The sequence below is a fragment of the Stegostoma tigrinum genome, chromosome 47 (genome assembly GCF_030684315.1).
Source record: "Stegostoma tigrinum isolate sSteTig4 chromosome 47, sSteTig4.hap1, whole genome shotgun sequence".
In the NCBI taxonomy this organism is placed as follows: Eukaryota; Metazoa; Chordata; class Chondrichthyes; order Orectolobiformes; family Stegostomatidae; genus Stegostoma; species Stegostoma tigrinum.
In genome coordinates, this window is record NC_081400.1 from 2,358,968 (window position 1) to 2,381,529 (window position 22,562).

At 50.4% G+C, this 22,562-nt stretch overlaps 1 protein-coding gene across 2 annotated transcripts in view; it reads left to right on the forward strand.

Annotated features, from left to right (window-relative positions):
- The first annotated feature begins 5,137 nt into the window (after positions 1-5,137).
- Positions 5,138-22,562, forward strand: part of LOC125449764 (ubiquitin-conjugating enzyme E2 Q1) — a 35,063-nt gene continuing 17,638 nt past the window's right edge. The window contains exons 1-5 of one of the 2 annotated variants that reach the window (XM_048525652.2): positions 5,138-6,719; positions 17,991-18,095; positions 20,023-20,067; positions 20,724-20,774; positions 21,217-21,357. In XM_048525652.2, coding sequence (XP_048381609.1) covers positions 6,564-6,719; positions 17,991-18,095; positions 20,023-20,067; positions 20,724-20,774; positions 21,217-21,357 — 498 coding nt within the window. In that variant the 5' untranslated portion in view covers positions 5,138-6,563. Of the gene's footprint in view, positions 6,720-17,990; positions 18,096-19,962; positions 20,068-20,723; positions 20,775-21,216; positions 21,358-22,562 lie in introns of both variants that reach the window. The other variant, XM_048525651.2, reaches the window with a different exon arrangement.

Consider the following 22,562-nt stretch of genomic DNA (forward strand, 5'->3'; position numbering starts at 1 on the left):
AGCACTGTTGGAGGGTCAGTGCTGAGGGAGCAGCGCACTGTCGGAGGGTCAGTGCTGAGGGAGCGCCGCACTGTCGGAGGGTCAGTGCTGAGGGAGCGGGCACTGTCGGAGGGTCAGCTCTGAGGGAGCGGGCACTGTCGGAGAGTCAGTGCTGAGGGACCGCCTCACTGTCGCAGGGTCAGTGCTGAGGGAGCGAGCACTGTCGAAGGGTCAGTGCTGAGGGAGCAGGCACTGTCGGAGGGTCAGTGCTGAGGGAGCGGCACTGTCATAGTGTCAGTGCTGAGGGAGTGGGCACTGTCGGAGGGTCAGTGCTGAGGGAGCGGGCACTGTCAAGGTCAGTGCTGAGGGAGCAGGCACTGTCGGAGGGTCAGTGCTGAGGGAGCGGCACTGTCATAGGGTCAGTACTGAGGGAGCGGGCAGTGTTATAGTGTCAGTGCTGAGGGAGCGGGCAGTGTTATAGGGTCAGTACTGAGGGAGCGGGCACTGTCATAGGGTCAGTGCTGAGGGAGATCTGCACTAGCATAAATTATGATGATTCAGATTGTTGGAGATCAATCATCTTAATTCTGGAGCTTTACTGCATATCTGGAATAGTGGTCTCTGTTTAAGAATAATATTTAAGGCAGAAATGACATGAAGTTTTTCTCCGGCAAATGTCTCTGAATCTTTGGATCGCGCTTCCTGAAAAGATGCTGAACGTAGAGTCGTGGAGATGTACAACAAGGAAACAGACCCTTTGATCCAACTTGTCCACGCCAACCAGATTTCCTAAATTAATCCAGTCCCATTTGACATCATTTGGCCCCTAACCCTCTAAACCCCTCCTATCCATGTCCTCGTCCAGATGCCTTTTAAATGCTGTAACTGTACCAGCCCCCACCCACTTCCTCTGGCAGCTCTTTCCATACACGCACCATCCTCTGTGTGTAATAGTTGCCCCTCAGGTCCCTTTTACATCTTACCCCTCTCATCTTAAACCCATGCCCCTCTAGTTTTGGACTCCCCCCACCCTGGGGGAAAAGACCTTGGCTATTCACTCTCTCCACGTCCCTCATGATTTTGTACACCTCTGTAAGGTCACCCCCTCAGCCTCTGACGCTCCAGAGAATTCAGGGATGCCCCAGCCAATTCAGCCTCTCCCTGTAGTTCAAACCCTCCAGCCCCAGTAACGTGTGCTTAAATTTACTGAACCCTTTCCTTGGAATATTTTTCAGGCAGAGGTGAATAGATTCTTGATAAGCGAGGGGTGAAAGGTTAACAGGGGTAGGTAGAAATGTGAAGTAATCAGTCATGATCTTATCGAATGCTGGGACAGGATAGAGGGGCTGAATGGCATGAATCTGCTTCTAATTCTGATATTCGTATCCTCTGATGCAGGATTTTGCATCAAGATTTTGCATAATGGCCCAGAGCGCAGTTAAGAGATAACCCCATCCTGTTGAATCTGGAGTCACATGTCGGTCCAGGGCCAGAGGACAAATTTCTTTCCCCAAAAGGGCATTTCTGATAGTTTTGTTTTTACAATTGACAAGGGTTCCAGTTTTTTTTCACAGAATTAAAATTTCACCAGAAGTCCCAATGTGATTTGAACCCACATCCCCAGAACACTAGGTTGGGACTTCAGGTTACAAGTCCCATTACATTACCGTTACTCTACCACCTTCCCCAACCAAATTGCCAGAAGCTAGACTACAAAACAGAAGCATTCACTGGGTGCAAAACATTCTGGGACTTCCCAAGTTCACAATGAAAACAAAATTCTTCCTTTCAAAGTTTAAATTCCTCATTTAAAAGGGTTTAACAGGGGTTAGCACTGCTGCCTCACAGCACCAAGGAACCAGGTTCTATTCCAGCCTCACGCAACAGTCTGTGTGGAGTTTACACACTCTCCATGTGTCTGCATGGGTTTTCTCCAGGTTCTCCGGTTTCCTCCCACAGTCCAAAGGCATGCGGGTTAGGATGGGTTGGCCGTGCTAAATTGTCCCGTAGTGCCCAGGGATGTGCGGGTTAGGATGGGTTGGCCGTGCTAAATTGTCCCGTAGTGCCCAGGGATGTGCAGGTTAGGGTGGATTGGCCGTGCTAAATTGTCCCGTAGTGCCCAGGGATGTGCAGGTTAAGGTGGGTTGGCCGTGCTAACTTGTCCCGTAGTGCCCAGGGATGTGCAGGTTAGGGTGGATTGGCCGTGCTAAATTGTCCCGTAGTGCCCAGGGATGTGCAGGTTAAGGTGGGTTGGCCGTGCTAACTTGTCCCGTAGTGCCCAGGGATGTGCAGGTTAGGTTGGATTGGCCGTGCTAAATTGTCCTGTAGTGCCCAGGGATGTGCGGGTTAGGGTGGATTGGCTGTGCTAAATTGTCCCGTAGTGCCCAGGGATGTGTGGGTTCGGGCGGATTGGCCATGCTAAATTGTCCCGTAGTGCCCAGGGATGTGTGGGTTCGGGCGGATTGGCCGTGCTAAATTGTCCTGTAGTGCCCAGGGATGTGCGGGTTAGGGTGGGTTGGCCGTGCTAAATTGTCCCGTAGTGCCCAGGGATGTGCGGGTTAGGGCGGATTAGCTGTGCTAAATTGTCCCGTAGTGCCCAGGGATGTGCGGGTTAGGGTGGACTGGCCGTGCTAAATTGTCCCCATAGTGCCCAGGGATGTGCGGGTTAGGGTGGGATTGGCCGTGCTAAATTGTCCCATAGTGCCCAGGGATGTGCGGGTTAGGGTGGGATTGGCCGTGCTAAATTGTCCCATAGTGCCCAGGGATGTGCGGGTTAGGGTGGGATTGGCCGTGCTAAATTGTCCCGTAGTGCCCAGGGATGTGCGGGTTAGGGTGGGATTGGCCGTGCGAAATTGTCCCATAGTGCCCAGGGATGTGCGGGTTAGGGTGGACTGGCCGTGCTAAATTGTCCCGTAGTGCCCAGGGATGTGCGGGTTAGGGTGGATTGGCCGTGCTAAATTGTCCCCATAGTGCCCAGGGATGTGCGGGTTAGGGTGGGATTGGCCGTGCTAAATTGTCCCGTAGTGCCCAGGGATGTGCGGGTTAGGGTGGGATTGGCCGTGCGAAATTGTCCCATAGTGCCCAAGGATGTGCGGGTTAGGGTGGATTGGCCGTGCTAAATTGTCCCGTAGTGCCCAGGGATGTGCAGGTTAGGGTGGATTGGCCGTGCTAAATTGTCCCGTAGTGCCCAGGGATGTGCGGGTTAGGGTGGGATTGGCCGTGCGAAATTGTCCCATAGTGCCCAAGGATGTGCGGGTTAGGGTGGATTGGCCGTGCTAAATTGTCCCGTAGTGCCCAGGGATGTGCGGGTTAGGGTGGATTGGCCGTGCTAAATTGTCCTATAGTGCCCAGGGATGTGCGGGTTAGGGTGGATTGGCCGTGCTAAATTGTCCCCATAGTGCCCAGGGATGTGCGGGTTCGGGTGGGATTGGCCGTGCTAAATTGTCCCGTAGTGCCCAGGGATGTGCGGGTTAGGGTGGGATTGGCCGTGCGAAATTGTCGCGTAGTGCCCAGGGATGTGCGGGTTAGGGTGGGATTGGCCGTGCTAAATTGTCCCGTAGTGCCCAGGGATGTGCGGGTTAGGGTGGGATTGGCCGTGCGAAATTGTCCCGTAGTGCCCAGGGATGTGCGGGTTAGGGTGGATTGGCCGTGCTAAATTGTCCCGTAGTGCCCAGGGATGTGCGGGTTAGGGTGGATTGGCCGTGCTAAATTGTCCCGTAGTGCCCAGGGATGTGCGGGTTAGGGTGGGATTGGCCGTGCGAAATTGTCGCGTAGTGCCCAGGGATGTGCGGGTTAGGGTGGGATTGGCCGTGCGAAATTGTCCCGTAGTGCCCAGGGATGTGCGGGTTAGGGTGGATTGGCCGTGCTAAATTGTCCCGTAGTGCCCAGGGATGTGCGGGTTAGGGTGGGATTGGCCGTGCGAAATTGTCCCATAGTGCCCAAGGATGTGCGGTTTAGTCATGGGAAATACAGGGTTACAGGGATAGGTTGGGTCTGGGTGGGATGCTCTTTGGAGTCGGTTAGGATGCAATGGGCTGAATGGCCTGCTCCCACGCTGTAGAGATTCCATGAACTTGCCTGAACACAAGGCTCCAGGTTTGTTCGTGTGCAGGAGGAGGCCATTCCGCCCGTTGGAGTCTCGACACATGAGCGACGTGACTTCAAGTATCATGCCCTTGGCTTTCCTCACCCTGCCGGTTCATTGTGGTGCCCTGTGCAGAGCCCTTGGGGTGATTGGGGTTGGGGGGGAACCAAGAGTTTGGAATTGTGATACCAATGGTCTTCCATTGCTACAACCCCTACCCCTTGCCGACATTCCTCGTGCAACGAGAAGCCACCTGCTGGTCCCCTGTGGCAGAGGACTTTAGAAATTCAGGATAGTTCTGACTGACCCAGCACAACAATGAACCAGAATTGTCACAGTGCAGTATAGGGTCATTCGGCCCATCGTGCATATGCTAGCCCTTTCCCTGCATACCGTTTGTACCTAAATAACTACCCCTCTCGAATGCCTCGGCTGATCCGGCCTCCTCTACATTTCCCGACAGTGCGCTCCCAGACCTGGGACAGATATTTTCCTCAATGCTGCCCGCCTGGCTTTAAATCTACACTCCCTTGGGCTTATTTGCTTCCCCCTGTGTTGTGCGTCCCCCCCGGGCGGGGTGGGAGCGGAATGAAAAGGTCCTCCCGATGGCCCCGCGGAGGTGGCCGTTCGGCCCTGTTCTGGCGAGAAGCTGGTGCCACAATTTCGGTCCGAGGACCGGAATCACTTCCGGGAAGGGGCGGTGCTGCTTTAAGTGTGGGTGTCGCTTTAAGGGGCCGAGGTTGTCTCTCTCTCTGCTTTTTCCTCTTTCCTGGGATCTCACGGGTTTTTGGTCGCGATCAGGATGGATGCTGGGACCCGGGGCTGGTCGCTGTCGCCATTTTGGGGGTTTTGAAGAAGTTTTTTTGTGTGTGTTGTGTGTGTTTTGGGGCGGGGGGGAGGGGGGTGCTGGGAGGAGGAGGAGGAGGAAGTGAACCTTGTCTTGGGGAGGGGGGGTGTTTGGTTTGGGAGCAGATTGTGCTGCAGCTGAGTTTGCCTCTGGCTGCCTTCCTGTAGAAAGTAGCACTCCCCCCCCCCCCCCCCAAACCACACCTCCTTTTCTTCACCCTCTTCCTCTTCTTCCCCCCCCCCACCCTTCAATCCTGCCCTCCCCCCTTCCTTAACCACCCCTTTACCCTCCTAGTAACCCTTATCCCTAATACCCCCTCTCTGTCCCTTCCCACAAATAAAGATCCCCTCTCTCTGCCCCCCCTACAAATAAAGACCCCCTCTCTCTGTCCCTCCCCACAAATAAAGACCCCCTCTCTCTGACACCCCCCCAACTAAAGATCCCCTCTCTCTGACACCCCCCCAACTAAAGATCCCCTCTCTGTGTCCCTCCTCACAAATAAAGATCCCCTCTCTCTGTCCCTCCCCACAAATAAAGACCCCCTCTCTGTCCCTCCCCACAAATAAAGACCCCCTCTCTCTGTTCCCCTTACAAGTAAAGATCCCCTCTCTCTGCCACCCCTACAAGTAAAGATTCCCCTCTCTCTGCCACCCCTACAAATAAAGATTCCCCCCACTCTGCCACCCCTACAAATAAAGATCCCCTCTCTCTGCCACCCCTACAAATAAAGATTTCCCCCCCCTCTCTGCCACCCCTACAAATAAAGATCCCCTCTCTCTGTCCCACGTAAATAAATCTCCACCTAATAAATCTCCTCTCCTGTGTCCTCCTAATATTCTCCTGTGTCCCTCTAGCATTTACCCCCTCCTCTCTCTGTATTCTATTAACAACCCTGTCTCCCTCTGACACCTCCTCTCTCATTCTCGCCGTCACTGACTCTTCTTCTCTCTGTGTCCCTGACTCCCCCCCCCCCACTCACTCTGTGTCCCTGACTCCCCCCCCACTCACTCTGTGTCCCTGACTTCCCCCCCCACTCACTCTCTCTGCGTCCCTGACACCCCCCACTCTGTGTCCCTCTCCCTGTAATCACCCCCCTTCCCCCTCTGTGTGTGTGTCCCCCTGACACACCCCCCGTGTCCCCTCCCTGTAATTACCCCGTTCCCCCTGTGTGTGTGTGTGTGTCCCTGAAACCCCCCCCTTCCCCCTCTGTGTGTGTGTGTCCCCCTGAAACCCCCCCCCCGTGTCCCTCTCCCTGTAATTGCCCCCTTCCCCCTCTCTGTGTGTGTCCCCCTGACAACCCCCCGTGTCCCTCTCCCTGTAATTACCCCCGTTCCCCCTCTCTGTGTGTGTCCCTCTCCCTGTAATTGCCCCCTTCCCCCTCTGTCTGCCCCTCCTCAGTAAGAGTTACCTCTCACTCCTTCCTGGTCTCCATTACGTGCTTTGTGCCTGACGAATCATCTCTGAAAGGGGGAGGGAAAGGAAAGCAAGTCGATTTTTCTTTTTTTTAAAACGAAAAGACATTTGTGTTGGGGGGTGGAACGTTCTCGTTTATGTTCTTTCTTTCAAATTTTATTTTTGTTTTCAACAAAAAAAAACACCCTTGGCCCGAAATATAAATTTTAAAAAAATTCCGTCGTCGGAAATGGTGAGAAAATGTCGGGCTCTGCGTTGAAACAAGAGCTCAAACTCCTAGAGTCGATCTTCCACCAGAGACACGAGAGGTTCCGCATCGTGTCCGGATCCCTGGACGAGATCAGCTGCCAGTTTATCACCCAGGAGCAGATCCTAATCATTCACTGTAACATCACGGTGAGTAACTGAGTGCCAGGGGCCTTCCCAGAGCCGACAGCACAGACTGGGGGTGGGGGGGAAGGAGGAGGAGAGCCCCCAACTTCCCGGAGGCAGAGAGAGGGGGGGGGGGGGGGTTCTGATCTGGTCCGGTCTGGGGATGAAAGGGGGAAGCCCTGGCCTGGCTTTGGGGATGGGAAGCTTTAGCCGCCAGCATTACTAACCACTACCCCGTCCCCCTTCTCACCCAGAAACAGCTGGTGTGAAAAACCAGGCAGAAAGCTTACACTCGCTTTAAGTAACTGAGGTGGTGGAAGGTGTTACGTTGTAGTCCGGGGTGGGGGGGGGGTGGGGAAGGCCAACAGGCTGAAGTGGCAACATTTACCCCCCCCCACGCTACAATGTAACATTGTGTGGGGGTGTCAGACTTGCAACAGTGTGTCTGAGGGGGTAAAAGGAAACATTGTTGCGGTTCTTTCACCCCCAAAAGTTACATTGTAGCCACCAGAGGTTACCCCAACCCCCAGAAGTGATTGATAATATGGTATGCCACCACCGTAGAAAGACTCCACTATTATTCCAACAGAAGCTAAACTCTTAACTGTGACCCCCAGTATCTCCAGATTTCCCACAACGCCGCCACCCTCCTGATTTCATGGAAATTGATCCCAAATTCAGGCCCCCATACCCCTCTCTAACAGCTCAAGAGTCTTCAAGTCACACTGCTGAAGCAATGTTTCCTTTTCGATCTTCGTTTGGGAAAGGGAGATTGAACTTGGCCCCTTCCAAAACACAAATGTGTTGCCCACACCCCCAGGGCAGGTGGGGGGGTGGGTAGAAGAGGCATTTTGCGAAAAGCCAGTGTTTCAGTGTTGTAAAGCAAGCTGTTTTTCTTACGAGGATCAAAGGAAAACACAAGAGGCCAGGCCTCAAAGTTTCTGTGCAGAATTTGGAGCAGGAGGGGGGTGGGTGGTGGGATGAGTTGGGTGTGAGAGCTGGCGAGGGCTGAAGTGCTGTGGCTGTTCATGTCGAGGACATAACTGTGAAAAATGTGTGCAAATGATTCTAGGAGACCTTTTCAAAAGAAAATAATTAAGAGCATTCAGCCAGGATGAGGCCTTAGAGTTTTTGCAGGCCCAGTTCCTGGTTGTTGCTTTTATTCCCTTTAAAGTAAAAGGCCATGTTAAGAGATTTCTGTGCGTGTCAGTGTTGATCTGAGCACTGAGGCAGGGCCTGCATTTAGGCCTAGGATGTTACGTTATGTTAGAATAATTGGGAATATTATTAATTAGACTTGATTAAGCAGCCACTCTGGTCCTGAGCTGAATAGGCCACGTTCTCCTGCGCCTTGTGTTTACTGATGTCTGGTCTGGGCTGAAGGGGGATGGGGAGAGAAACATGGTTTGTGCTACCTCCCACAGATTTTACAGCTGGGGGAAATCGGGAGGCAGTCTTGCTCCTTGTTGAAGACAAAATGACAGTAGCTGGTGAGGGAGGTTGGTTTGGGGGATGGGATCGTGATCAATTCCTGTCCCCAAGGTTGCATTGGGGCGTCTGTAAAGGGCTTCTTGCTAAGAGTGCCAATCGCGCTGCCTCGCCAACTCTCACATTTCTGTGCCTCCTCCATCCCAAGTCCTGTTCACCCACTACTCAGTCCACTCCTTGCCTTTATTTTTAAAGCTCCTGTCATTGATACTAATTAATCCCTTCCCCAATTTGCTCTGATCTCTGTAACGCTTTCTCCCCACCACCCCGCCCCACCAGAAAGTTTACTTTTCCCTTCTGGCCTTACCCCAGTTCCTGTCACCCAGTCACTTTACCATTAATGGTCGTGCCTCCAGCTGCCTCGCAATTCCCTCTCTCCCTGTAACTTGGGCCTTGTTTGATCGCCTCTCCCTAATACCACCTCCTGTGCCTCATCTAATTCTGTCTTGCAGTCACTCCTGGGAAGGGCCTTGGAGTTGAGTGGGGGGTGGGGGGGTTGGAGGGATGTTTTGCGATGTCAAAGGCGCTATGCAACTGCAGCTGTTGATGAGCTATGATCCAAGTTAACAGTGGACCAGGCCCAGGGAGTTGAATGGCCTATTGTAGCTCCTATGATGAGTTTTAGGTGCTGGTTGGGCTGGGGGTTCATAGGGGGCGGTGGGAAAATGCCTGTGGGTTTGGTTGCATGTGCATGAGACCATGTCCACTTCACCTGACGAAGGAGCAGCGCTCCAAAAGCTTGTGATTTCAAATAAACCTGTTGGACTATAACCTGGTGACTTCTGACTTTGTCCACGTCAGACCAACACTGGCATCCCCTTATCTTGTTTAAGGAGGGATGTAAGGAGTGAGCTTACTAGACTAGTACTGGGATGGCTGGGAAAGGTTAGGCAGACGAGGCTTTAGATGTGGCCAGTCAACTGAAACACACAGTATCCTGAGGGGTCTGGAGGAATTGATGTGGGGAATCATCTGTGCTTGTGGGAGAGTCTGAATCAGGGGGAACCATTTGAGGGTCATGAGTCTTGAATTTTCCTCCAAATGTGAATATATTTAAGGTGGATAGAATCTTAATAAGTGAGGAAGATGAGTGGGGCGAAAGGTTACCGGGGGTCGATGGGAGTAATCAGATCAGCTGTGATCTTATTGAATGGCAGCTTAGGCCCAAGGGGCCTACTCCTATTTCCAGTTAGTCTGTCTTCGGGCAGCCAGACAGAGTTGGGACGACAGGTAAAGGGGAGAAATTGGCCATTGGGTTTGATGCCCAGGCTAGACCCTTCCACTGTCCCACATTGGGGGGTGCTGGGTGGGACAGTGGAGTGCAAACTGTTGCAAGGCTCCATGCTGGGAGAGCCAGTGTTTTTAAATGATTGCAGTGGTGCCAGACTGATGTTCACTAGCCACAAAACACAGGCTACAGACTGACAGGTTTGTTTGAAATCACAGGTTTTCACAGCGCTGCTCCTTCGTCACTTGATGAAGAGGCTACGCTCTAAAAGCTTGTGATTTCAAATAAACCTGTTGGACTATGACCTGGTGTCATGTGACTGCTGACATAGATTCTAATAACAACATTTGGAAACCAGGTAGGACATTCCTTTAGTCCACAGCCACTCCACCAGTGGCTATAACAGTATATGTTAATATTATGTGACTGGATGGAATATTCCTGTAAAACCTATAACTGCCACTGCTCATGACAGTATTAATACACTGATCGAAACTTCACACACTGTTACAAGGGTGGAGTTCAGGCATTTACATAATGTACCTTGTTGCTGGGTGGGATAGTCCTTTTTCTCTTGTATATTAATATACTTTGTCACCGGATATAAGATTATTAACATAGGCACTGTATTTAACACTGTCAAATAATAACAAACTAGTGGGACTACTCTCTATCTTCTATAATAACTCAGTGTTACTATCTGTAACACTATAATAATGTGTGGAATACTGTGTATATTGCATCGTAACTCTCACTGTTATCGTTTGGGCGGCACGGTGGCTCACTGGTTAGCATGCTGCCTCACAGCACCAGGGACCCTGGGTTCGATTCCATCCTTGGGTGACTGTCTGCGTGAAGTCTGCACACTCTCCTCTGTGTCTGTGTGATTTTTCTCCCTCAGTTAAAAGGTGTGCACATTAGGGGTGGAATGGCTGTGCTGAATGGTCAATAGTGTCCACGGATGTGCAGGTTAGGGTGTGTTGGCCGTGTTAAATTGCTCGTAACGCCCAGGGATGTGCAGGTTCAGGTGGATTGGCCGTGCTAAATTGTCCCATAGTGCCCAGGGATGTGCGGGTTAGGGTGGGATTGGCCGTGCTAAATTGTCCCGTAGTGCCCAGGGATGTGCGGGTTAGGGTGGATTGGCCGTGCTAAATTGCCCCATAGTGCCCAGGGATGTGCGGGTTAGGGTGGGATTGGCCGTGCTAAATTGTCCCGTAGTGCCCAGGGATGTGCGGGTTAGGGTGGATTGGCTGTGCTAAATTGTCCCGTAGTGCGCAGGGATGTGCGGGTTAGGGTGGACTGGCCATGCTAAATTGTCCCGTAGTGCCCAGGGATGTGCGGGTTAGGGTGGATTGGCCGCGTTAAATTGCCCTGTAGTGCCCAGGGATGTGTAGGTTAGCTGGGATGGCCGTAAGAAATGTGGCGTTACAGGGATAAAGTTGGGTGTAGATTTGGATGGGATGCTCTTTGGAGGGTAGGTGTGAACTCGATGGGCCAGATGGCCTGCTTCCACGCTATAGGGGTTCTACGTTCTATATAAAATAAACACGGTAACGCTTGTAGAACATCACAGTAACTGGATAGGAAACTTCTGTGTATGATGTAATAACTCACTGTTACTGACTGTAACACTACAATACTGCAGTTACTGTGTGCAATACTATGTATATCACATCATATCACTGTGACATTATATAACAGTGTAACACCAGTTACTGAGTGCAGTACACTTGTGTATATCACAAAATAACTCATTGTGACTTGTGTACACGACTATCACATAATACTGTTATGGGGATATCATTAGTTTGTAATAACGCTGTTATATATGTTTCCATACATATTCAAATGAACTAATAACCCATATCATAACACTGTTATACTTGCGGTGTGTAACTTAGGGTCTGGAGTAGGCTGTTTTACCTTGAGGTTGTTCATCATTCAATAAGATTACTGATCTGCTTGTGATCTGCAATCCACTTTCCTGTCCACTATGAGAGATTTCTGGCGTCTACTTATCCACAACTGAAGTCTCAGCCATGCCTTTGTTGCCTGAAGATTTCAGCTCAGCTCAGCCCAGGCCTGGTTTTCACAGTTGGAACTTCCAGACTTCAGCTGGTTTAAGCTTTTGCCAAGAGCTATGTAACCATCACCCTTGTGCTCACACTCCAAGTCTTGGTTTTTGTTTAAAAATCCACATCCAAAGGCCCTTGTCTTCACACTGTCTCCTACACACACCCCCACCCCCTCTCACCAATCTCTGTCGCCTCCCCCGGCCCCCACCACCTTCTGAAATGTCTGTGCCCCTTCGGTTCCAGCACCTTAAACAGTCCACCGATTGCTGTTGGCAGCTATACCTTCAGCCGTCTGGTGCTCTAAGTTTCAGAACTCCCTCCTTGAACCGCAGCAACTACAGCCAATGTGAAGGGGGGGGGGGGGGGGGGGGTCCCTACATTCTCTCTTCCCCACCCCCCCCCACCCCCATTTCACGATGTTGAACCTGCTGGCCCATTAAATATACTCGTAGTTGTAGCTACCTCATCCTCAAACCCTGAATGCCACTGGGAATCAGAAACCTATCGGTCTCTACTTTAAACTTTTTCAGGCTGTACTTCCACAGCAATGTGACACACACTGACACACGCTTCTCCGCATCTCAGACCTCAGCAGCATCCCCCTGGGTCTAGACCCCACCCTCCACCACCACCGACCAGGGCAATGCCTTAAACGCATCAACCCTATGTATCTGTCTTTCTAAGCGTTTTGTATGCACCAGGGACTGAAGCTCCATTCGCTAAATCCCTCTTCGCAGGATGCTCCCAGCATCACGGGAGCAAGTCTGGTGAACCCTCGCTGTACTCCCACAATGGCAATAATGTCCTTCCCGGGAAAAGGAGACCGGAACTACACACAGTACTCCAGGTGTGAGCTAACTGAGCTCCTAAACAGTCGAAGCAAGACCTCACTACTCCTGCACTCAAATCCTCGCGCAAGAAAGGCTAAGATTCCACTAGGCTCCTAATAACATGCAGCACCTGTTATCAGCCTTCAGTGACGAATTGACAAGGGTACTTAGTCTCTTAGTACACTTACAGTTTCCAACCTCATACCATTTGAGAAATATTCTAGAGTTGTGTTCCTCCTACCAAATTGAATAATCTCACATTTCCACATTGTATTTTATCAGTCAGACTCTTGACCTTTTAGCAGACTGCCCCATCTCCCTTTCTCTGCCTTTCTCCCAGTGCTTACTCCCACTTAGCTTTGTATCATCACAAATTTGGGGAATATTACGTTTGATCCCATCCCCAGATCATTGATATTCACTGTAAATAGCTGGGCACCAAGTACTGCCCTTTGTGGTACCCGACTAGTCGCAGCCTGCCAATGTGACTGACCCATTCATTCCTACTCTGGCTGACACACACAAAATAACCATTAATCTGTACCAGCACATTACCTCCTATCTCCTACTTGCTTTCATCTTTTGAACCAGCCTCCTCTGGGGGAACTTTATCCACAGCCTTCTGAAAACCCGAGTATATTACGTCCATTGGCTCCTCCCTATCAAATTTGTTAGTCATGCCTTCAAAAACAAACTTGCAACACATTAGTCAAATGTGATTTCTTCTCCTTTGCGAATCCACGTTGACTGTGATCTAACTGGGCATTCCTCACCAAATGGTCTTCTTTTAAGATGTTCCTTAAATCCTACCACTTCACATGGGCTTCCTGCTACCTGCCCTGCAATTATCCTAATGTGGCTCGGCATCAAATGTTGTTAATTTAACACTCCTTCCCCTTTTTTAATGAGATTAAAGGTGCTGTATAAATACAAGCCATTGTTGTAAATCTCCTGTACATTATGTAGTAGTGTCTTTCATTACACTCCTGTATACAATGGAAGACCGTTACTGAATGTAGAACCTCATCACTTTAACTGGGCCTAACCAAATCTTGTTCCCGTTCCACACTAAACATGAATGTTAAAATATTTGCCTGTATCTCCCAATATTGGCAGATACAGGCAAATATTTTAACATTCATGTTTAGTGTGGAACGGGAACAAGATTTGGTTAGGCCCAGATAAAAGGCACAAAATCATTTGTCAGACCATGTATCAGCCAGCATTAGCTCACACTCTGACTTGCTGATTTCCAGTGATTGCTGATGAAGTATGTTTAAAACAAAAAAAAGACAGAAACTTGTGGGGCTCAGCTGAGAATCTGATGTGGCACACAATGCGTTGAGTTCCAGGTTTGGCCGAAACTGATTTTGATCTTTAATTGGATGTCTCTCTGTTGTCTGAAATACTGTCGTGTTTTTTCTTTTAAGTTGACAGTAACGGCCATGACTTATCTAAACTTGTGCACGGTCTCAACAAAATTGACGACCTGGTGTAGACAGGCAGCAAAGATCTCCCCCTCCCTCTTTGTGTTGGGTGGTGCAGTAGTGTTGAAGGGCTGAATGGCCCACTCCTGGCTCGAATTTCTCTTTCTGCAACGCATGGTGCTTAAGGCACTCCGCACTCCCCCCGACACCTGTATATTCACCCTTGCAGCCACTCCCACAATGCACTTGGAAGGGGGTTGGGGGAGAGGAATTGAGTTTATATTCCCTAAAGTTTAGAAGTGATGAGGTTGCACATTCCGAACAGACTTGAACAAGGACGTTTACTGGACAGTTGCTCCCCTGACCGGAGAGCAGAGTGTTCGCAGACTGTGATAAGGGGGTTGGCCACTCTGCACTGCGACAAGGAAATGTGCCCTCACTCTGAGGGTTGAAAGACTTTTGAATCCTTATGCCCAGGGTGCTAGGCACAGTCATTGAGTACATCCGAGACTGAGGTGGGGCAGATTTTGGCGATCGTGTGGGAACATGATATTGAAGGGCAAAGCAGGGAGAAGGGGTTTCCTCCTTCCAAACCAAAGCTGGTCTTTCACACTGTTACTGGATAGTACTGATGGCAGTCCAGTTCTGTCGGCTGTTGTATTTGGGATCATTGGCTTGGTAAATGCAATGACATCAAAAGTAATACGTCGCACTGAATCGTCGTAGATTAGAGGGCGGGCTGCGGTATTGTTCCCAGTTCTGTGTCTTCATGTGGGTAGGTGGCTGTATCTGCCTCACGTGAGTACCTGCTCTGCTTCCTCTCCCAGCCTGGTGGACTCTCCCTGCGACCTGCCTCTTCTGTGTGTACAGCAGGATGGGTATTTCCTGTGATCAGTGAGAGGTGCCCATTCAGAAGCAGTGTCCATCAGCCTTTGGATTCTGTAGGAATGGTGTGGGTACAGTGTGGATGGGGATGGGGTCTGTCGCAGCCTGACCCTGGGGGGCAGCAACTGATTGTGTCAAAGGGCATGTCTCTGTAAATCAGCCCCCATGCGGTGGTGATACAAGCTTGCCATTTGTGTAATCAGCCTCCTGGATAAAATACAGGACTTTCACTGTCTCTATCATGCTGGGATGGTGCCACTGCCATAACCTGGCTTCCAGTCTCCATTTGTAAGATAGTTGGGGTATCAAAGTGTTAGTAGAAGCACAGGTTAAAACCACAAGAACTCAAATAAGGACATCCTTTCATGCCTGTGATTGCATTCTTTCAGAATATTGAAGGGATGTTGAGAGATGTCAGAGGGCTAGCATTCACACATTCTGCAGATGTGGGAGGTTAAGTATTCCAGTGAAAGAAAGCTAGGAAGACATGTAAAAGTGCACGGTTAGATTTCCCCCTCAAAATCTCCAAACAATAGACCCAAAAGAAGGTGGTAGTACAGGGTTATTTTTTGGACTGGAGGCCTGTGACCAACAGTATTCCACAGGGTTCAGTACTGGGTCCACTGTTATTTGTCATTTTGGATGAGAATACAGAAAGCATGGTTAGTGAGTTTGTGGTAGACAGTGAGGAACATTATCTAAGATTACAAAGACATCAGTTGGCACAGTGGGCCCAGGAATGGCAAATGGAGTTTAGATTTGATTAAATGCGAGGTGTTGCATTCTGGTAAGATGAACAAGGACAGGATTTACACGATTAATAGTTGGGCCCTGGGCATCATGTTGCAGTTGTACAGGATGTGGCTGAGGCCACTTTTGGAGGGATATGGGCCAAACATTGACAAATGGGACTAATTTAGTTTGGGAAACTTGGTCAGCATGGACGAGTGGATCGAAGGGTCTGTTTCCATGCTGTATGACTCTGACAGGGAGAGCATGGGGTCAGATACAGAGTAAAACTCCTCCATTATCCTCACCAAATACTGCTAGAAGATGTACAGCATGGGGTAGGATACACAGTTAAACTATTACAAGGTAGCCTGGTCCAAATCTGAGAGGACACTGTTGATGTACCATTATTTTTTCCCTTTGCCCAGGCTCCCGTTGAATCTGATTGTTAATGATTTGGATTTTGGGTGGAACACTGCTAAAGCGTTGAAACTATCCCCAAACCTATTGCATGTTCAGTCTCTGACTCCCAGCAGTGAGGGGAGGCACTCGCTTGATTGTATCAAGGGTGAGGACACTACATCACTCAAAGCCCTTGTCAGGGGTGGGATTTTTGACATGTAAACCACTCTTGTACCCTGCAACTAAATGACAGCTCACTGCTGGCTGTGCGAGTTGTAACGCTGGTGCCTTGTAGTCGCACGTCACCACCTTTTGGGAGTCTGAGTCAGTAGGGATTTTTAAAATTTTTTTTCTGATTCTTTCTCTCTCTCTCTCTCTCCACCCACCCCCTGTCCCTCCCCCCCCATGAAAAGTCACCGGCTGGTTCTGGGCTTCACACATTGAATTACACAGGAACTGGAGGGAGCCAATCAGCTGCTGCCTCAACTGTTTGACAGGAGGAGGCCATTCGGCCACCCCTTGAGCTTACTACACAGAACGTGAGGCTGCTGACAGTGTTAGACAGGGACAGCAGAAAGCTATGTTTGGCTGCCACAAGAACTGGCGGAAGTTGTTCAGCCCCTCTCGTGCCAGTTGCTGTTCAGTCACTTGAGCGTGTTACACACCATTAGGTGGAGTCTGCTGGAGAGTGTGACATGGGAACAGGAGAACCTCTCTCTGATGTAAAGTTTGCAATGGAATCCATTCCTAATTACTGCCTTGTGACCTCACTTGGTACCAGTGAGGGCAAGGTCAGCTCTGTCTTATGTTCAATTGCATTTAAAAGGCGTCTGGATGTGTGTGTATGGATAGCAAAGGCTCAGTGGGATATGGGCCAAATGCTGGCAAATGGGACTGGATTAATTTTGGATATCTGGTTGGTATTGACGTGTTGGACTGACTGCTCTGCTTCCATGCTGTACACAGCTCGAAGACTCTGGGATGTGGGTATCACTGGCCAGGCTAGCATTAATTACCCATTCCTAACTGCCCAGAGGGCAGCTAAGTGCCAGACCAAGTAAGGATGGCAGTTTCCCATTTCTAGCGAGCCAGGTGGGATTTTCCTGAGAATTGATTCATAGTCATAATTAGATGTCTGATATTTACTGAATTCAAATTCCGCCATCTGCGCGTGGCTGGTTCGGACTAGTGCCTTTGGTGGTGGCATTCTCTCGCTCACCCACGAGAACCTTGACCTGCTGGGGGTTTGCTGGACGTGCTGTTGCTCGAGTAGCTTCCCAGTGTGCGCTATTCGACTGGGCAAGGCAGCGAGCCGAGTCAAAAGGCTACAGGTAGAAACCGTCTGGCTAATGGGGAGGTGTGGGCAATGCAGCTCGCTGACCACTTAACCTGTCACTGAGCAGGGATAGTACTTTGCAATGTTGCACCTTCTAATCATTGCCTGACCAGTGAGGAGAGAATAGTTTCTGTCCATGTCTGCCTCTTTTCCCCCCACCGCCCCCCCCTTTCGTCGTAAAGGATGGTCTTGGTGTCTATGGTCATTGAATCATACGGTACGGAAGCAGACCCTTCGGTCCAACCAGTTCTTGCTGACCATACTCCCAAACTAAACTAGCCCCACCTGCTTGCTCTTCCCTCCAAACATTTCTTATTCATGTACTGTACCCACATCCATCACTTTCTCTGCAAGTTCATTCCAAACATGAACCACACAGTTTAAAAAAAAACTACTCTTAACCCCTTTTTAAAAATCTTTCTCCTTTCAACTTGAACCCCCCCCCCCCCCCAGTTTTGGACTCCCCTACCCTATGGAAAAGGCACCTGCCAGTCACCCTCTCTGTACCCTTCTTGATATTATATACCTCTTTCAGGTAACCCCGCAGTCTCCTACACTCCAGTGAAAATAGCCCGAAGCCCTTCCTAATGTCTCAAACCTTCCATTCCTGGCAACATCCTGGTAAATCCAGGTCCCGATCCATGACCCCTTGTGCTCCTTCCCCAACAACATGAGGTCTTCAGCTCTGTGTGATTTTTATTTTTCCCCAGAATACTGAGGGTGCAGACACCGGCCAGTGGGCCCATCATCCCAGTGCTGTTCAGCCAGTAGCTGCTGCCTAGTTTTTTTTGCCTCACTGGAGTAAGTGCAGTAGGGTTAGGGATATTTTTGGTCAGCAAAGGGCAGGGTAAGACTCTTTGTTGCGCTGACCGTACTTTGCATTTCTGTTTTTCAGGAATCCTATCCCTCAGTGCCTCCCATCTGGTTTGTGGAGTCAGATGACCCAAACCTAGCCGCAGTGCTGGAGCGTCTGACTGACATTAAGAAAAGCAGTACACTGGTGAGTCTGTAGGAGAAGGAGGGAGTGTGCTATTAGTTAACTGCAGACCTGGCACCCCCACGGGATCTTCGCAACACAGATTCCCACGTGAAAGGGACAGGCAGTGTTTCGGGATGGATCAGACCTTTTTGTTTCCACAAAAGCCATTCATGAGATATGGGCATTGCTGGTTATGCCAACGTTTATTGTTGAACCCTAACTGACTTGAGAGGAGCAGTCACATCGCTATCGCCATTAAACACTCCCCAGGGCAGGGCAAGCATGAGGTTAGATACAGAGTAATGCTTCCTGTACGCTGTCCCCCATCAAACACTGCCAGGGACAGGGATAGCGTGAGTCAAATATTCTGGGGACATGAGTTTGACTCTCACTGCAGCAGCTGCTAAAACCTGAATTTAGTAAAAATCTGGAATTAAAAGCCAATTTTCTGTCCACTGGCAATTGTCCTTTAGGGAAGGAAGTCTGCTGTCGTTGGCTGGTCTGGACCTACCTGTGGCCCCAGGTGGACGGCGACAGGAGTGCCTGTGCATTTGGGACCTGGATCTGTTTAGTGTGTGTGCGTGCGTGAGAGAGAGAGACCCCCATATGCCAGTGAGAATCTGTGTGTGTGGGACCCTGTACCACTGTGTATGTGTGTGTGTACTGCTGTGATTGCTGGAATCAGTTCCAGGACCCAAGATGGGCCTTGTCAGAAAGGTGTTCAGTACCTTGGGCAGTTTATATAATGGGGGCACAGTGGGGAAAGGCCGTTGAGGAGCTCAGTCAGCCGTGATACAGTGTTGAATAGCAAGGCAGGCTTGATGGGCTGAATGGCCTCCTCGTCAACTCATTTTCTACTTGGGGACCTCTGGAACTCAACGTTAATTTCAATAACTTCAGAGACTGATGTATTCCCCCCCCCCCGGCTCATGTTATGGGTTAGTTCTAGCTCACCCTATCTGTTTTCTCCTACCCTCAGCTCTCATTCTTGCTTATTCTAAAGATGAGAGATAACCAAGTGTGGAGCTGGATGAACACAGCAGACCAAGCAGCAGCTTTCCTACTCGGCCTGTTGTGTTCATCCAGCTCCACGCTGTTATCTCGGATTCTCCAGCATCTGCAGTTCCCGTTATCTCTCATCTAAAGATGTGTAGGTTAGGGTAGATTAGCCGTGGGAAAAGCAGGGTTATAGGGATAGGGGTAGGAATGCTGTTCAGAGGGCCAGTGAAAACTTGATGGGCCAAATAGCCTCTTCCCACACTGTAGGGATTGTATGATTCTTCTGTCCCGGCCTAATAATATTAATAATCCCCTTGTCTGTATACCAGTTTCATATCCCTGTCTCTCTCTGTCTCTCTACCTGTCCACTCGCCCAGCACGTGTTCTGCTTTCCCTAGCCCCTACCTGTTCTGATGAAACACGGCCTCTGCTTTCTCCCCACAGATGCTGCCAGACCTGCTGAGTTTCACCTTTGTGTGTTTGTTTCTCTGTTTTATTTTCCTGTTCCCATCTTGGATTCAGTCAGGGATCGCTGGGTGAATTTTCCAGAATGGTCCTCCCACTGAAAATTCAAATGGGACAGGTCGCACAGACGGTGTCAAAATTGCAGAAGGATTAACTTGGGTGGCTGGGGAGAATCTGTGTCCTCTGGTGGGTAAAGAGACTGAAGATCAAGGAGGTGTGTCCAGGTTAGATCAATGGGTTTGGTGTTTTCTTAATCCTGGTTCCTTCTAGAATAGCCTCAGACCTCAGCTTAAAAATCTGCCCAGCAGTGTCCAATTCGAGACAGGCAGCCAGGGTTAGGAAGCCCTGGATGGGCTGAACAGCCTTCCTGTATTGATACGTTCTCTATTTGTGTGTGTGTGTGTGTGTGTCTGTCTCTCTCCAGCTTCTTCAACACTTTAAACGAATAATCTCTGACCTGTGCAAACTTTACAACCTTCCGCAGCACCCGGATGTGGAAATGTTGGATCAGCCTTTACCAACGGAACAGGTAATGTGGAATGGGGATAGGTGTGGTGGGGGCGTGGGGCTAGTGTAGGTGGACATGGTGGTCAGCAGGGAGACACGGAGACAGAGAGAGAATGTGATGGGGTGGTCTGGCCGTTCCTCGGCACGTCCCACAGAAATTGTACGGTTTGCACAGTGTGATCCCGCGAGCAGTGTGACACGGCGAGGTAGCAATTGTTGGCTCAGGGATACATACTAGCTTTTGGGACACCCACCAACCCAGTGCTCCTCTTCAAGGAAGTAACGGCCATGGGATCGATCTGGTACGTTCGCCTGGGTGTGCGGAGTGAGCTTTGTTTCTAGCACCTCTGGGTGCAGTGACTGTGGGATTCGGGCGGTGAGGAACTGGGGTGAAGAGCAGCAGCAGCAGAAACTCCTGCTTTACAGGCTGGGGGCCTGAGCTGCCAGATCTCCGTAAATCTGTGTGATTTCTTTTGCCTGTCCTAATCCCGTCAGCCCCTTGACCCCCACCCGACACTCTTGGAACCCAGAAGTTGGGAAATGACTTTGAGCCTCTCTGCCCACTGTTTGAACCCACCATCACGCCTGCTGTGGTACTCCACTGCTGAATGTTCAAGTTCTGTGTCTCAGTATTGAGTTGATGTGTTCTCTCTCTCCCTCTCCTCCCCTTGCTTCCAGAGCACCCGGGATGACGTGACATCCGAGGAGGAAGATGAGGAGATGGCGGAGGTGAGGCTCCTTCAGCCCCTTATTTTGGGGATATCTGGGGTGGCCACGGGCATTTCCACAGGTGTGGGAGAACTAGAGCCGAGGCAGTGGGGTTCTCCACATGTGAATTCAGGAGGAACCTCTTCCCATGGAAATCCCAGGATGGATAGAAAATGTGAAACTCTCTCCCAGTGGGAATGGTCAAGGCCATTGGAGGAGATGCACTGAAGTGGTAGAAACTGCATAAACGCACTAGGGGGAGAGGAGTTGAGTCGGTTGTTTGGGGGGGGGTGGGGGGGGGGGGGGGCGAGAGGGCGACTGAACGGCTCAAACAGTGTAATGCTTGACAGGGAGTGGCCAGATTTGGTAGGATGGGCAGGGGGTAGCCTGAAAACTTGGAGGATGTTGCACTGATGTTGCCAGCGTGTGTCTCGGGCTGACTGCTCTCCATCTGCTCCCACAGGACAACGAGGATCTGGATCATTATGAAATGAAGGAAGAAGAGCCCGCAGAGGGCAAGAAATCAGAAGACGAAGGCATTGGGAAGGAGAACCTGGCTATCTTAGAGAAGATAAAGAGGAACCAGAGGCAAGATTATCTAAACGTACGTGTCTGTAACTCCCAGAGTTACAGTGCGAGCCTCTCCTGTAGCTGTTCCGTTTGGGTACTGGCACCTGTGAGGCCTTTAAAGGCCGCTCTGGGGAGAGGCGGTTTAGCATTGAGACAAAGCCCGAGCAGCAAGATCCCAGGCTCCCGTTACTGCTGGCACTGTGCGGTTTGGGTGCTGGGTGATCAAAGTGCTCACTTCTGCCCACCTGGGAGAATTGGCACCTTCTGGGCGGAGGTGGGGATTGGATTCCTCCACCGTCTGCATGCTTCCCCTGCCTCACCACCACCACACAGACACACCCACCAAGTGATCACACTGCTGATTTTCCCCACCTTGTTGATGTGAGCCTCACTATCCCCTGTGCCCAGCTGATGACCCTGTGAGGAGGCAAACAGATCTCTGCATTCCTACCATCTAGAACATAGAACCCTACAGCACGGGAACGGGTCCTTCGGCCCACAGTGTTGTGTCGAACATGATGCCAAATGAAACAAATCCAGTCCGCCTGCCCTTGGTCCATATCCCTCCATTCCTTGCATATTCGTGTGTTTATCTAAAAGCCCCTTAAACGCCCCTATCGTATCAGCCTCCACCACCCACCCCTGGCATTCCAGACCCCTATCCCTAGTTTAAAAAAAAACTTGTCCCTCACATCTCGTCTGAACTCTTCTCCGCACCCCCCCCCACCCACTTCACTGTAAATACGTGCCCTCCCAGTATTAGACATTTCAACTCTGGGGGAGAAAGATTCTGACCGTCAACCCTGTCTATGTACTCATAATTTTACAGACTTCTATCAAATCTCCTCTCGGCCTCCACAGATCCAGAGCCTCCCCTTATAGCTCATACCCTCTCAACCTGGTGAACCTTTTCTGCACCCTCTCCAAATCCTCCGCATCCTTCCTGAAATGTGGCGACCAGAATTGAGCACAATGCACTAAGCGTGGCCGAACCGAAGTCTCATAAAGCTGTAACACAGCATCCTGACTCTTGTACTCAATTCCCCGACCAATAAAGGCAGGCGTCCCATACGCCCTCTTTACTGCCCTCCCTACTCGTGTGGCCACTTTCAGGGAGTATGGACTTGAACCCCTCTTGTGCATTTTCCTTGTTCCCATTCCTCTGTCACTGACGGCTGTACCTTCAGAATTCCCTCTCTTTGTCTCTCCTTGTTAAGACCAGTCCTTCAAACTGAGCTT